The sequence below is a fragment of the Calidris pugnax genome, unplaced genomic scaffold (genome assembly GCF_001431845.1).
Source record: "Calidris pugnax isolate Ruff unplaced genomic scaffold, ASM143184v1 scaffold171, whole genome shotgun sequence".
Taxonomy (NCBI): Eukaryota; Metazoa; Chordata; class Aves; order Charadriiformes; family Scolopacidae; genus Calidris; species Calidris pugnax.
The window spans coordinates 4,050,001-4,064,866 of record NW_015091064.1 but is presented as its reverse complement, the minus strand read 5'-3'; the positions used below and the strand labels follow the sequence as shown (position 1 = coordinate 4,064,866).

Genomic DNA, 14,866 nt, shown 5'->3' with positions numbered 1-14,866 from the left:
GTGGGAAACAAATGTGTGCTTTTGTGGTACAGCCAGGAATACAGTCCACACACGAATGCAATTCTAAAATAGGAGCAAAAATGAAAGCTAACGTTTTGTTAAACCTCCACTGACTCTTTTTGAATCTTGACTAAACTCTCAACTAAAAAATGATAATTTTACCAAGGAATACTTTTCTCCTGTAAATAAACCTGAAGTATTCTTTTGTAAGAGAGAGAGAGAGAGAGAATCAAAAGAGGTGGGAAACTGAACTAGGTGTTGTGCTGCTGCGGAGTAACGTTTGTTTGCCGCACGGTTTCAGGATGTGTTACACAGGCACGCTCTCTATTTAATTGTACGGATGGTCTGCTATGATGATGGTCTGGGAGCAGGAAAAAGTTTACTGGCTTTGAAGACAACAGATGCAGCCTCTGAAGAATGCAGCCTCTGGGTATATCAGTGCAATAGTTTGGTAAGAGTTTATGTTTACGGTATTTAATTTAGATATCGGTATTTTGATTGTAAAGGGAGATTCTAAAACCCAAGGCCCCTGTGAAGATTTTTTGGCAGAAGGGGGATTGCTCAATTAAAAAAAAAAAAAAAGAGTTTAAATATGCCCTGGCTGAGGAGGGGAGAAAAGCTCTGCTGACTGCATTTGATCAGCTTTGAGGAGAAATACCTACAACCCCTAAAATTGCCAGTGAATGTACAATGCCTGAGAAAAGCTCTTTGCAATCTGAAGAGTGCTGTCGTAGCTGCTAAGGACAGTCCTCTGTATTTTTAAAGACAAAAACCTCCTTAAGATCCGACAGAGCAGGGAGGGCTTGAGTAAGGAGTCTGGTAACAGAGCATGCATTCATATTCATAAGCAAGGGAAGCATCTCCTCTGAAGAGCAGGAGAAGTCCTTGTCAAGACACTGTGATCTGACACAGCCCTTGAGCAGCAGAGGGGGAACACATGAAGTGACTGTGAATGCTGGTGTCCTGCTGTGATGAAAGCTAACAACTCTGACTTGTTCCAAAAGAGCTTATTTAAAACAGCTTCCCATATGTCATTGCAGACCACAGAAATCAAATTAAATCTCACTTGTGCTCCTCCATTTTGCGTGTCTCTGCCAAAAGAATGATAAAGGTCACATTCTGCTTTAAGTGAGTTTTGAGACGGTTTAGAAGTTCTGCAGAAAGAGTTAATTTGTATGTTTGGGTTTGGGTTTTTTTTGTTTGTTTTTTTTTAGGAACAAGCACAAGCTATTTGCAAAGTGTTATCTACAGCCTTTGATTCAGTTTTAATGTCGGAGAAGTCCTGATTTCCTTCAGCAGCACCAGGGTGTAGTACAAGAGGCCTTTGTGTGAGGAGGAAACCGGGCTCTTTTGTTACACCAGGGACTGGCTGTAGCTACACCCAAACCCAGAGAAGACTGGCTGTGCCAAGAGCAGCCACGCAGCCTTGCACATGGTACTTCCTCATTCCCCAAACGTGACTTGAAGAAATTATTCCATCTTCAGTTTCCAGGACTATACAGAATTTTATATTTAACATGAATTTTTTTTCCTAAGTCGTGTTTTGTATGTCAATATTGTAGAAATGTAAAATAAAACTGACACTTGCTTACATCTCTGTCTGGAAAACAATTTGTTAATGTAGACTTCAGCTCTGCTTAACATAGATATTAGAACAAAACAAGAGCAAGGTGTTAATGGGTAGTCATTTGGTGCTTTACACCTCTAATTTACTCTTAGGTGCGTTGTCTACACAGTTTCTACGTTCAACTAAAAACCCACAAGATGTACATTTTTTTGCTCAAGTGTTACTGATTTCTATTTCTCATTGTAGGCATTGAAAAGAAGACCGTTGCCCAAGCAGTGCAGAGTAACAGAAGCAGCCAAAGTGATTTTAAAAGTAGTTTTATTTTTTTCCAGACATTTGACTGGTTAACAAGAGTAAAATTTATTAATCATGCTCTAATTATAAATCACTGCATCCAGGACATTGAAAATAAGAGTTGATTTTAGGTTATACAATATATACAGTTGCTCTGCAACTAAACAAAATAAAAACAACTGAATTGAATATTATACATCTCATAGCATTCTAAGCTGCATTTTAAGTGTCACTTGCTCCTTTAAACAGTTAACACAGCAACCTAATAGTCTGTCTATTAACAGGTTGGGTTTTTTTGAATCATCATTTTAATCAGATTTGAAAAGTTGTATGAAATATGCCAAAATTTTGGACTTAAAATTCTTAATTTTATATTATAAATAGATATCTACAGGCTCTAGAATTTCTTTTTCCTCTGGCAGAGGAGCAAACTTTTGAGAAAGACGGAAAATCTAGGGATAAATTTTGCTTAGCTGCTCTTCATTGGTCCTCAAGATTGTATCTGCCTGCACTGTTAGTGCTACTAACTTCTATTCTACAAGTTTCCTAGTTTTTAAGTAACCGGTGAACGAGGTTGTGACATTGCAAAGTGGATTCCTCTTCTAGCAGAACTCAAGGAAAATTTGCATCATTGTTTAACTTTACGAGTTGTTACATACACTATAAGATTCTGTGTTAAAAATACTGTACATTAGGGGATCTGTGCAAAATAATATGCCCATTTACTCTCTAGACTCTATCAGGGATAGAAACATACAAAATAGTGTTGCAAACTGAACGTATCAGTAAGTGAATAAAACTGTAGTGCTAAACTATTACTCTATTAGTTTTTACTGGGAGCTTTGAAAATACGGACTAATTTGCTTCAACTTGCAACAAGAGCATCTCGAAAACGTTCCAGTTTGTTCCCCATTGTTACTGCAGCAACAGCATCTAGGACAGGAGGGTTCCGTGCCCTTGGCCGTGCCCAGGGGTGGTTGGTGGGAGGCTGCCAGCCCACCCGGCCACGGCAGGGACGGGCCCTGGGGGTCTCTCCCCGTGCAGCCCATCTGGCCGTGCCCTGTTCCCGTTCCGTTCCTCGTGACACAGGCCCATTTAAACACCATTTGTCAGAAACTCAAAGTTCTCTGGATAAACCTAGAGATACGATAGTCACGAAACGTGATCAAAGCCAATGTGACCTAGACATTGATGTTTCTCATCCTATGCCCTCAGTTGTTTTCCTGTAGCATAAGCAAAAACCGGTACAATTTCTCAATATGCAAGCGCCGAAACGCCGTCAGATGGAGTATTGGTGTTTTGCATCCCATCAACCAACCGGGAACCACCCATGGCCTAGCCTTTGTTCACAAATTAGTAAAACAAATTTAACAACAGTGTAGCTACCATATACGTGGGTCTATCATATAAATACAGAGTGAGTCAGCAAACTAGCATTGTTTGCAAGGTAGTGGCACACAAACGGTATAAAACCAGAAACCTAACGTAGTGTACTTGTGAGGTGTCGGATACCTTATTGACCAAGGATAATTATCTAAGTGTTCCACCAAATATGTTCTCTCTGTGAACACGTTGCTGGATGGTTTAAGAAAACTCAAGAAATTTAAAAGCGAAGTCTAACCACTAGAATGAGAGAAGGGTAAGAAATGCTCTGCAATCCATCATCATAGTTAAGTACATTTCAGGAAGTGCAGTTTTCATTGCCTCGAGTTAATGAAGTAACTCGTTAATATTGCCATAGTTTAGTTAACCAGCAGTAGTCACATTAAATGACCGAAATGGATGTAACATACATAAAGAACATTCAAAAAACAGGTTCTACACACGTGCAGCATAGAAAAATGAAACAGTCTCAAGCTCACAAAATTAGAACTAGGAAGTTCAACGACTAACACAGATCTCGGATAACTTTAAGCAAATATCTACATCCATTCTGAAAGAAAGAAGTTTCTCCTGTGGTAAACTGAAATACCTTTTCACTTTTACCTGGCCAAAGACACCCGAATAGAACTGTTCCTTTGCAATGGTTGACATCCTGGGTGACAGCCAGAATGGCAAGATGCTGGACGAGTCCCATTGAGAACTACGCAGCAGCTTGCGCGTTTGGGTTCCAACACTTCAAATGGTGTTGAGAACGGAATAAATTCACTGCCCTGTTAGACACACACCACTTCTCTGACTGGGGAAGCAACACTCAGCCGTGGTACTGCCACATTACGAGAGGGAGAATAGAGTTACAGTGAATTGATTGAAAAGAACATTCATCACCTTGTGATGTTCACACACTTACATGGATTTTGATCGTTAAAGCTTTTCAGTTCACCTTGAAAAATACAGCAAGAGTTGGTTTTGTTTTTGTTTTGTTTTTTTAAAAAAAGTGTAAACTGCTCATGAGAAGTTTTCACATAGAAAAAAAGTTTTAAAAGTCCCAAAATCAGAACAATGGCAATAGAAAAGTAAGCTACAGTACCTAGGACTTGGGCAGTGCTCTGGCAAGGTGTCTGCAGATGGGTAGATGAAATGAAATAGAGCAAAACTTATTTCTGTGACTGCTGGAAATGAGAAATGTCTCCACTTATCAGTAGCAACTTAATCAACAATAAAGTGCACAAATGATACAGGGAAAGCTCCTTTCCGACTGGGATCTCCGTCAATGTGGCCAATCTGAAAGAGTCCAGACAGTTTTCAAGTTAATCTCAAAGGGCACTTCAGTACCACCACAATGACCACCAGAGACCTCCTGCCAGCAGTCCCACAACCCTCTCCCTACATCTTTCCTGCAGCGGTGCTCTGTTTCTTTTGCAAACAGGAAATATTATCAGAAAATTCCATCCTACAAGGTATATTTGTTATTCAGCTACAGACTTTTTTTTTTTTTTAAATTCTGTTTTATGCTGTTCTTTGAAAGTAACACCTCTTGACACAGTGCCACTGCTACACCATTTCAGCGTGTTCTGCAATGCCTGGCAGCCCATATCCTGCCTCTGTTAAATTGCTGCTGCTTCCCCCTCCTAACAACCACTGAAAAGTTCAAGGATGGATCAAGCTTCAACAGTTCTGGGTTTTCCATGAATCTGTTTGTGTTTATACAGCATTATTGTCAATTTAGATGCACTCTGAAGTTCTATTCTTCTCTAGCTAACAGTGTAGGGAAAATGTTTTAATGCATAACAATTTCCCAAGATTTTGCTCTGGCTGATGAAGCTCTGGAGTGCAAATAGCAGAGGTGAAACTTTTCTTGTTATTTAAAAATGCAACAAGGGATCTTCTGAAGTCAGTTGTCGGCCTCTAGATCTCATTTATTTCTTCCCAAGTATGTTGATAGAAACCACAAAATACTCACCCACCACTCCTGATCTTCTTCACCATCAACCACAATAATATCTCCCTCTGAAAAAGTTAGCTCATCTGGGTTATCTGCTACACAGTTGTAAATTGCTTTTACTCTCTTGGGTTTAGTTTTTGACTGAAATATAAAAATAAGTAAATGTTAATAATAGAGCATGGAAGAGACAGAATACACTTCGGAAGCTTCCAACCGTTATTTTTCATAGGTTAGAGTTCAGCTACACCTTTTATGCTGGGTGCTCGTGCCTCAGGCTGAATTCGGCAGCATCCGAGGCCTTTCACAAGCACTGCCCCACCAGTGGGGGCCAGGCTGCCCTTAGCAATCTGCCATTTTGGCTCATCCAGACTTGTCTTCAGAGCTCTGCAACATTGCAGCAAGTTTGATTTTATTCAGAAGACGGGGAGATCGAGATCAAGTGCTACGCAGCAAGTGTAACAGCAGCAGCATTATCAGAGACAGACCTGAGCCACCTGCCAAAGTGCCCCTTCTTAACCTGCTAAACCCATTTCAGCAGTGCACAAACCCTCCAAAAAACCTCCTTTGCCTCTCCATAGTGCTTTGAGGCCTGCAAGCCACAGGAGCGGCGTGTCAGCTCTTCCGACAGGGAAGTTCAGTAAGGAGTTGTAATATTTCGATATTGAGTGGGACTCCCATCCTAGGTGTGTTCTGGTTGAAGTGATGCCGAAATTGTTTCACCCTGGTATCACAGCATCCACCAATCTCATCTCACACCTCTCCCAGTGCAACCCGACCTCCTGCTGTATTTATTTTCAGCTTCCCCACTCTCTGTTGCAGGCCAAAACCAATGCTACCTGCATCCTGTTTCCATGCAAGGAGCGGAGAGGCACAGGACCTGAAGGCAGAGCATAAGCTTTCTACCTTGAATCCACCCTTCTCCCCAGCTTGCCCAGCCATAGCCAGCAAAATTTCTACCTTTCTACCCTAAGATGCCAGAGCAGAGCTGTAAGTGCCATTTAGATCAAAAGATGTGTCTTAATGCAGTGGGTGTTTGGGACAGAGGCTCCAGATGGGATAAGGAAAAGAAGATCTCATCATCACCCTGGAGTCCCCTAGGGACTGATCCCAGTCTCTGATTAGGTCAGCCATGGAACGAGAAGCTTGTAAGGGGAGAAGAGACTCCATTCACAAATCTACTTCTCTCCACCAGCAAAACACTCTCCTGTGCTGCCCGACAGCCTCTTCATGTGCCATTTTTGTTAGAGCAGAGCACCACGCAGGAGAAAGGGGATGTGGATGGGGAAGGAGGGAGGTACATGATCATTATGCTCCTCCGTAAGCATCCATTTGCATTTTCGTATAAACCCCCCTGCCCTTCCCAGCGCAGGCGTGCCCTGGGGGCCTGTCTGTGGGGACACCCCCGGGAGCTGGCAGCCTCCTGCTGTGTCACAGCAACCCTGCCAGACGCTCAGCCGGGGCACAGGGTGAAACAACCACCTCGAGGGTCAAGAGGGAAAAGCTTCATATCGGTGATAGTAATTACTAACTTCAAAGCGCAGCAATTACAGGTATTTCTTGTTCTTTGGAAGGCAAGGAAATGAAAATAGATCCCGTTCCCAGGAGACTAAAATATTGCAGGGAAGTTTCCCATGTATCTACAATATGGTTTCAAAAATCTAAAATACACAATGGGGAAAAAAAAAAAAGACACATCAGGAATTTCCATCTGAAAAATAGGCTGTTGGGCAAACACACTGTATAGGAGATAAGCCACTGGCTACAAGTGCATGTACAACTAGCTTTTTTTTTTTTTTTTTTTTTTTTCTTTACTCAATGACCGTATCTGCAATAATTTCCTAAACCTGTGCTGGCCTCTGGCAGGGTAAAGACTCAGCAAAAAAGGCTGGAGTATAAGGCTAAATGGAGCGATTTAGCCCAAGTTCTTTAGCTAGACTGATCTAGCTAAAGCTCTTTAGCTGAGAGGCCCTTGACTAAATCTCAGCTAAGATGCTTTAGCTAGATTGATTTTGCTAAATCACCTTAACTAGCACACACTCTCTGAGCCAGGTTTCCCTTACTTCTCTGTCCTATGAGAGAAGAAAATCAGCTGATTTTCTGTGTCTCACCAAATTCACCCTACTGAAGCCCTAGAGACATCTGGAGAGTCAGATCTGTTCTTCAGATTATGTGCAATTAATATTAAGCAGCAGAGATGCTGACTGTTCCTAGAAACTAGCCAGGGTAGCCCACTCACTCATAACGAAAGCGATTTGTCCCACAAAATGAAAAAGGAGAGAACCAGACAGAAAGCTACTACAACATTAATTTATACAGAAAGCTGGGTGAGAAACTAGAAACTGTTTCAGAATCAATGGATAAGTTAAAAGGACGCAGCCCGTGCTCACAGCTGAATTCCAGAACACAAACAGAAACTTCACAAAGTTAATATGGCAACTCCCTTGGTGCATGTAAGCAAAAGGGACAGATACTCCATTTTACATTCATCAGACCATTTAATTTTATTGTGGCCTAAACCATGAAAATTATTTTGATGCAGGACAGACAGTAAATTGGCTGAACAAGAGTGGGGGAGGCAAGAAAAGCAGATTTTATACTCCTAACTAGTGCAATATGAACTCCGGATGTCTCTGTGGCTTTTCAGCATTATCAGATGAGAAACAGCTAATAGGAACCCTGAGAGGTCAACACAAACGTGCAAGGCCATGCACACAAACACAGGGCCGTCTGTCCCGGGGGGTTGCTATTTCAGTAGACAAGGTTAAGGAAAAATGGATGAAGGGAGAGAGGCGAGGGCTGAAGAGGGCAGGTCTTTTCACTACAGCCCATTAACAAGGCAATTGCAGAGCCAGGAACAGCACAGCTCCTGCCTCTCAGTTTAGTATTTACCTACTGAACCAGGCTCCTCCTACAGGATGTAAAGCATGAAACAGCACAGACCTACTCACATACAGCTTCTTGGAAAGTATGGATTCTCTATATTGTGATTTGCTTGCTGCAGGGAAATACTATCATAATCAGGCATATGGATGTTTTATGTATATCACACAATAGAGCAAGATGAAATTGGAACAAGGACTAAAGACCTACCTGAACTACACATAATGTAACAGTTCAACTGACATCTGGAAATACACCTCTTTACCTCCGCCAGCATAAGAATACAGGTATTGACACTAATATGTGTGTTACCCTTCATGGTCCTAGATTATAAATAAGAGTACAAAATGGCCATGCACTTGGATCAAGAGTCCATCTAAATCCAGTATTTCTTCTAACAGTCACTGTAAGGCTGGGGGAAGATGGAGAAGAATATACACTATTTCCAGCCTTCCCCTTCACCATGCAACCATCTTCTGGTTGGGGATGTCTCAAGTTTCTGTGAATTTACCAAGAGATTTCTCTCCTGTCACGCAGTGAAAGCACGACAGAGATGCAAAGAGCACCAACTGCAAAAGGAACCAATTTATTTTGTTTTGAGCTTGGCTCTTACTAGTCTTGTCTGGAGCCATTTGATCTATCAATGTGAACAACTATGAGTAAACGTATCTACTTCCATCATAAAAGAAATCACAAAAGCTCCCTTAGTACTTACTTCACTGAAGTTTAAGAATGAAGTTACATATGATCTTACAAGTAACTCACTCACGAAGCTCACCTACCTCCAGTAAGTCAAACCATACACTCTATGGATTGTGTCAATCACATTTGGACACAAGCAAAGAATCCACACTTCCTTTGGTTTCTCTTTGGGTTTTGTTGTTTGGGTTTTTTGAAAATTAAAATAGGAAATGCAAGAAAAGCAAAGTTTTCATAAATAATTAGTACAAGTCACGCACATATTTAACACAGGATACAGGCTTTGTATTTCTCATAATTCTCACACTTTCTCCATAACAGGATACACTATTATGTCAACAGTGTGTTTGACAGAAAGCGGAAGATTTAATAAAATCAAACCCCAGACTGTCTACTTACTATTTGTGATTTCCTTGGCATTGGTGCTGGTGGCTGGATCTGTGCCAAAGGATTTGCTGTAGAACCAGTTTGTGTTACTGGAATTTCGCATACAGAAGACGACTCTCCTGCTGCTAAGGTAAGTAAAACAAGTAAATTCTAGGCATGCTTTAAAAAAAAAAAGTAAGAGCAATGATACAAATTGAAACCAAATTAATTATTCTTTAAAGGATACAAATAATTTTATATCCCATTAGTATTTAATTTTTAATGGTTCTCGCTAGATAACTGAACAGATTTTTTTCTGTCCTTTTCCTTACAAAAACAAAGGCCTCTTTTCCCAAAGATAATTACCTAGGACCTTTAATACGCTGAAAGATAAAAAAGCCTATAAAATAGACGGGAGCAGAACCAAATATCCCATTTTCCCCATTAGTTCACTACAGACTGTGTGCTTTTAGAACCTTTCTTTCCTAGTAAAGACCATCATTATCAAGATGCTGTATCCTTCACAGGAGACTCCTGATGCAGATGGCAGATAGTCATTAGCAAATTCCCCCGGGTATATCAAGGGGAAATAAAAAAGAATCACAGTAAGGACCAATGAACATAACACCTACAGTGGAAGGGGAAACCGGGTAGGAGAAATTCCGCTACAACCAACACAGAATCCACACAAACTTTACTTTGGACATTTTATTGAGATGGCATTATTGTAATGTCCCAAAGTAGTAATCACTTTGAATGATGAAAAGAGCAGAATCAATAATGAACTCTGAATAATGAACTTGGTTCATTAACATGAAAAGTGCAATATCAATTTGCAATTTAATTAAAGTGACACTATTTGAGTTTCAGATTTTCAAACTTGAAGCACATTTTTCATGCGCTAAAGCGTGTATCTATTACCTTGTTTATGACACATGCAAACAGGAGAGTAAACTAACTAACATTTTCATAATGCATCCTTTGTTTGAGAGGGGCTTAGGTGAGGATAGGAAAGATGAAGCCCAACTGGAATGAAATCTGGCAAGGGATGCCAAAGATAACAAGAAGAGCTTCTGTAAATATAGAGGTAACAAAAGGAAAATTAGAGAAAACGTGTGCCCATTGCTCAAGGAGATGGGGGATCTGGTCACACAGGACATGGAAAAGGCTAAGGCACTGAATGCCACCTTTGCTTCTGTCTTCACTAGCAAGACCTGTCTTCAGGAATCCCAGGTTTCACAGGCAGGGGAAAATCTGGAGCAAGGAAGTGCAAAGTCCTTCACTGAAAATGAACAAGCCCATGCACCAACATATGCCGGTGGCCATCAAGCTAGAAAGCAGGACCAGAGGCAATGGGCACAAACTGAACCACAAGAGGTGCCACATGAAAATCAGGAAAGACTTTGTTACTGTGAGGGTGACCAAGCACTGGCACAGGTTGCCCAGGGAGGCTGTGGAGTCTCCATCCTTGGAGACACTCAAAAGCCATCTGGACATAGTTCTGGGCAACCAGTTATGGGTGGCCGTGCTTGAGGAGAGAGGTTGGTCCAGATGACCTCCAGAGGTCTCTCCCAACCTCAACCACTCTGTGATTCTATACCTTATTACATGATCCCATTATTTACATTAATTGGCCCGTAACTCTGTTCATGCAGAAAAAGTTTGAGGAATCAGGGCCTCGATCAAGAAAAGAAACAACAAGAATGGTGGTAATGACTGTATGTAAATGTGTAAGGTAAATAAGAAAAAAACCAACACTCCTCCTTAGACTGTCATAATGATACCTTAATTACAATCAAATAAATCTCTAAAACACAATTACCAGTTTGTTGTAGAGACCCAAGTCCTCTGGACTGCCCTTTGTTAGTTAAACCAGATGACTTCTCCATCCTGTGGAGAAAGTTAGAAATTCACCCATTTAAGAAGCAAACAAGAATTTGAATCAAAACAATACAGACAATTTTCAAAATTATAAAATTCTTATCATGTCTTCAGTATATTCCAGTGACAGCTATTTTGCTTTTAGAAATAGTACTTTGCTTCTGTATTTTTGATTACATTGATCATAAGTTGCACTTAATTTAAAAAAGAAAGACAAAATAATAATATAGGTTCAACTATGGCAATTTGTGGAGAGCAGAACTGAATTTCTGAAGTTCTGAAGTTCCTTTCACTGCTATTTTAAAATTCTTCATTAAAATTATCTATCCATATTAGTCTGTACATTATAACAAGCTTCAGCAAGTTGTTTCTCCCTTTTTCTTTCTCTGGGCTATGCAATCAAAGGACTAAAAAGGGAGCTCAAAGGTCAAAGGTTGTTTGCCTCTCTCATTCACAAAGGATCAACCATATATATTATTTATTTCACATCCACACATACATGTCCTTATATGTTATAACTACCTAAGTTTGTACAGGCTGTTGTCTGCCAAATTTTCAGCGTCAGAGAGCCCAAAAATTTCCCAGACAAGTTACTACAATGCATCCCTATGCTTACTTTCAGAAAGCGTTCCCTAGTGTCTAACTGAATTACAAGTCTTTTTTAGAGCCACCATGAGATGTAAAAAGGAATGGCATAATCCAGCACTTTATACATATTTGAAGATGTGTATCTATGCTACAATTCCTTTTTAAAAAAAAAATATAAGAGAACCTTATTTCTTCCAAACTTTTCTCAGAGGCCGTATTTTCTAGACTTCTCATTACCTGATTGATCTCCCCTGGTTTCTGCCTCACTATTTTGTACCTTTATTTTACTACAATACCCAAAACTGAACACAGGAGTCCAGCTGAGGCATTACTGATGTCGAGTCAATTGGAGGGATTAATTCATGTAATTTGCAGCCTATAATCAAACGATGCTATTTCTCTTTGACTCTTCCATAACAGCATGAGTCACCTGACTTACTTTCATGTATGATTCACTATGTCCTTGCATATCCTTCTCTTAAGGATTTTTGTTTAACCATACTCTGCTGTTCTCCATGCTTCATTTTTGTAGTTAATTTTTCTTAAGTACTAAGTCTTGCTTACTGAAGGACACCCTTCTTCTCCCTTGACTATTGCTCCAGTTTCTCAAGGCTGCTTTAGATATAATCCTGTTTTCCAGTACACTAATCCCTCATAACTTTCTTTCCTGCAAATTTAAAAATTATATCTTCTATTCCAGGTCTCTCTACTTCTGCCACAAATGAAAATATTGAATGAAACTGAACCTACGCAAAGCATATGAACAGTAAATGGCACAATCAGACATAAGATCCCATTATCTCTTCTTTGTTATTATACGAGAATTAGAAGTGGATTATTCTTTGTGGCTTCTTATTTCCATCCCCACTAAGCATTCTGTAGATATTCTGGAAGTCATAAAATCTTAAATCACTAGCCTGTCTTGTTCTTACTGTGAGAATCCTTGTAATGCTCCCTTAGTTTCTGCCTTCTCTTCATTCACATGCTCTAGAATACATTGGTGGCAAAAGTAGGCATGCTTTAAAATTGACTTGCACGTCACATACTATAAAATGGAAAAGTTATTAGTAATTACAAATTACATTAAAAAGTAAAATGACATCAGTTACCCAGGAATAGGCTTTCTTTGAGAGATTCTACTAGGAGGCTGTGGGGGCAGTGGTGGTGGGGTTGGCTTAGTTTGTGGAGGAGCTGGTTGTTGTTTAGATTGCTGGTTCAAAGCTTCTATGATGCTGGCTGTCTTTGCCACCGGGGGCGGTGGTGCTGGAGAAAGCACATCTAGAGAAGAAAGTTAGATAGTGAAAGGGAATTAAATTTCTATTTACCATTTTGTTTCTTGGGTTCTCATCCACAGGCTTTGCTGTTACAGGAGTTAACCCCATGCAAGAAAAATGTAATCAATAACTTAAACAGAAAGCAACCCTTCCATTGGATGGACAACATCTTTGGAAAGAGGTTTACCTTTTGTTACACTAAGTCAAGGTCAGAGAGGTCACAAGTTCTTCAATTCATTCAAGGATCAAAGTACAAGCAAAGAAAATTCTTACCAAAGTCAGTCATATTCTTGAAAAGAGTAGATCAGAATATATTTAATAAAGTGCCGATTTTGTTTGCTCAATCAAGGCCTTCAGCTTGTGTTTTATGGAAAGTAACTGAGTAAATGATATCTGAGAAATTTTATTTAGAGAAATGCCTTTTCTTAAAATCCTATTACAATTAACATCTAAATTCATATTAGGTTCAGCAATTAATAAAATTTCTATTGAAACCACCAAAACAGCAGCTGGCAAGGCATTAGAACATCTTTTTCTTGGTCTGCAAGAATCAAACACAACGTGGAGACATAGCCTCAGGCCTACACGTAACATCCATCTTTACAACAAGTGAGAAATGCAGCATTGAAACTATATACAAAAGTGAAGAGCTCTTTAGCTCTAGTAATAGGTAGTATTTCCTGTTGCCCCTGCACTACACTGTACAGTCCTCACAGAGAAGACAGTTCATACAAAGTTACTGGATGGGAACGATAGGCCAAAGCTACAGTCACCAAAAGAGGAAGTATGAGTTGTGAAAATGGAAAAATAAGCCAACTATGATTAGATACAGCAGAAGGGAAAACAGGGGAAAGTGGAAACATACTTGTAGATGTTACACGCAATGGCGGCACAGGGGGATGAATAGCTGGTGGATCTGATGAAGACCTTTGCCTGCTTATACTTTCCACTCCTAAAGAATTTGTCTTCCACATTGCATTAGATGAAGAAATTGTCTGAATACCACTGCCAAGAACTGAAGGCTGAACTAAAAAGAGAGGAAAATACTGTATTATTATTATTGCTTACCCTAAGCACCAAGTGTTAATGTTCACACCCGTGCTTTTAAAAATGGTGCAGCCAGACCACTGTATTCAGCACCAGGAACCACTGCCATCCTGCTGGAATGCCGGAGCAGAAATCAGAGTCTGGTGTAAAAAATCACATGGAAGTTTCTGGGTAAAGTCTTACTAACACTTTACCCAAGTAAAATTTGTCTCCAGTCATTACTTTAAAACACATCAACAATTGAAAAAGCAGAAATTTCTCAATAAAACAACAGAAGGCAAGTGCTGCTACCTTCTTTAATCCCTGACTGAGAGCTGTAATCTTCTCAGGTACTGCAAGAAAATGGCTGACCCAGTAAAACATCAGTTTTGACTTGGAATTGACACAAAACTGTAATTCTGAATTTAACCCGAATAAGAAGCTATAATAACTAGTCATGAAACAGTTACAAAGTACGACTTCTTTGGGGCCTCCTAAACAACTCCATTCTTAGGCTGAGGAGCTGCATCCCCATTTCATAAAAAAATACTACAAGCTTTCTTCATAAAGCCCATATTTTGCACATATCATGCCACTTCTCCATACTTAGAACATGAGCATCGTATTAAGAAAAGATGAAATAGGGTAAGGTATGGATAAATACTAGGTTGCAGGGAGAAGCATAAAAGGCTCAGAAGACTTGGAGAACAGCCTCAAGCTAAGAGGATAAAGGAGCAATAATACACCATACGCATAACATCAACAACATCAGCAATCAACAAGAAGCTAAGATCAATGATACTATTATACCTTTTAACTGAGAATATAAAATAATCGGCTAATACATTGCTAGACTAAAGAATAGGAATTAATAGTCTAAGTCAGGCAGCGTGCTTTCTTGGCGCGAGTTGCACTACACTGGTGCCAAGAAGTCTGGGGCTGGGCATGAAATTAAAATTACGCTCT

General features: G+C 40.0%; 2 protein-coding genes across 9 annotated transcripts in view; one reads left to right on the top strand and one right to left on the bottom strand.

Annotated features, from left to right (window-relative positions):
* ITGB1BP1 (integrin beta 1 binding protein 1) overlaps positions 1–1,593 on the top strand; it is a 10,689-nt gene extending 9,096 nt beyond the window's left edge. For all 7 annotated transcript variants that reach the window (XR_001413663.1, XM_014956840.1, XM_014956843.1 and 4 more), the window contains 2 exons: positions 302–451; positions 1,215–1,593. Coding sequence is in view for 6 of the 7 variants with exons in the window: in XM_014956840.1 (XP_014812326.1) it covers positions 302–451; positions 1,215–1,286 (222 nt within the window). In the remaining variant the exon portion in view is untranslated. The remainder of the gene's footprint in view (positions 1–301; positions 452–1,214) is intronic.
* Positions 1,594–1,868: 275 nt separating this feature from the next.
* Positions 1,869–14,866, bottom strand: part of ASAP2 (ArfGAP with SH3 domain, ankyrin repeat and PH domain 2) — a 66,876-nt gene continuing 53,878 nt past the window's right edge. The window contains exons 23-28 of one of the 2 annotated variants that reach the window (XM_014956882.1): positions 13,740–13,901; positions 12,710–12,878; positions 10,954–11,021; positions 9,165–9,274; positions 5,205–5,327; positions 1,869–4,525 (exon numbers count right to left, since the gene is read on the bottom strand). In XM_014956882.1, the coding sequence (XP_014812368.1) occupies positions 4,451–4,525; positions 5,205–5,327; positions 9,165–9,274; positions 10,954–11,021; positions 12,710–12,878; positions 13,740–13,901 (707 nt within the window). In that variant the 3' untranslated portion in view covers positions 1,869–4,450. Of the gene's footprint in view, positions 4,526–5,204; positions 5,328–9,164; positions 9,278–10,953; positions 11,022–12,709; positions 12,879–13,739; positions 13,902–14,866 lie in introns of both variants that reach the window. The other variant, XM_014956883.1, reaches the window with a different exon arrangement.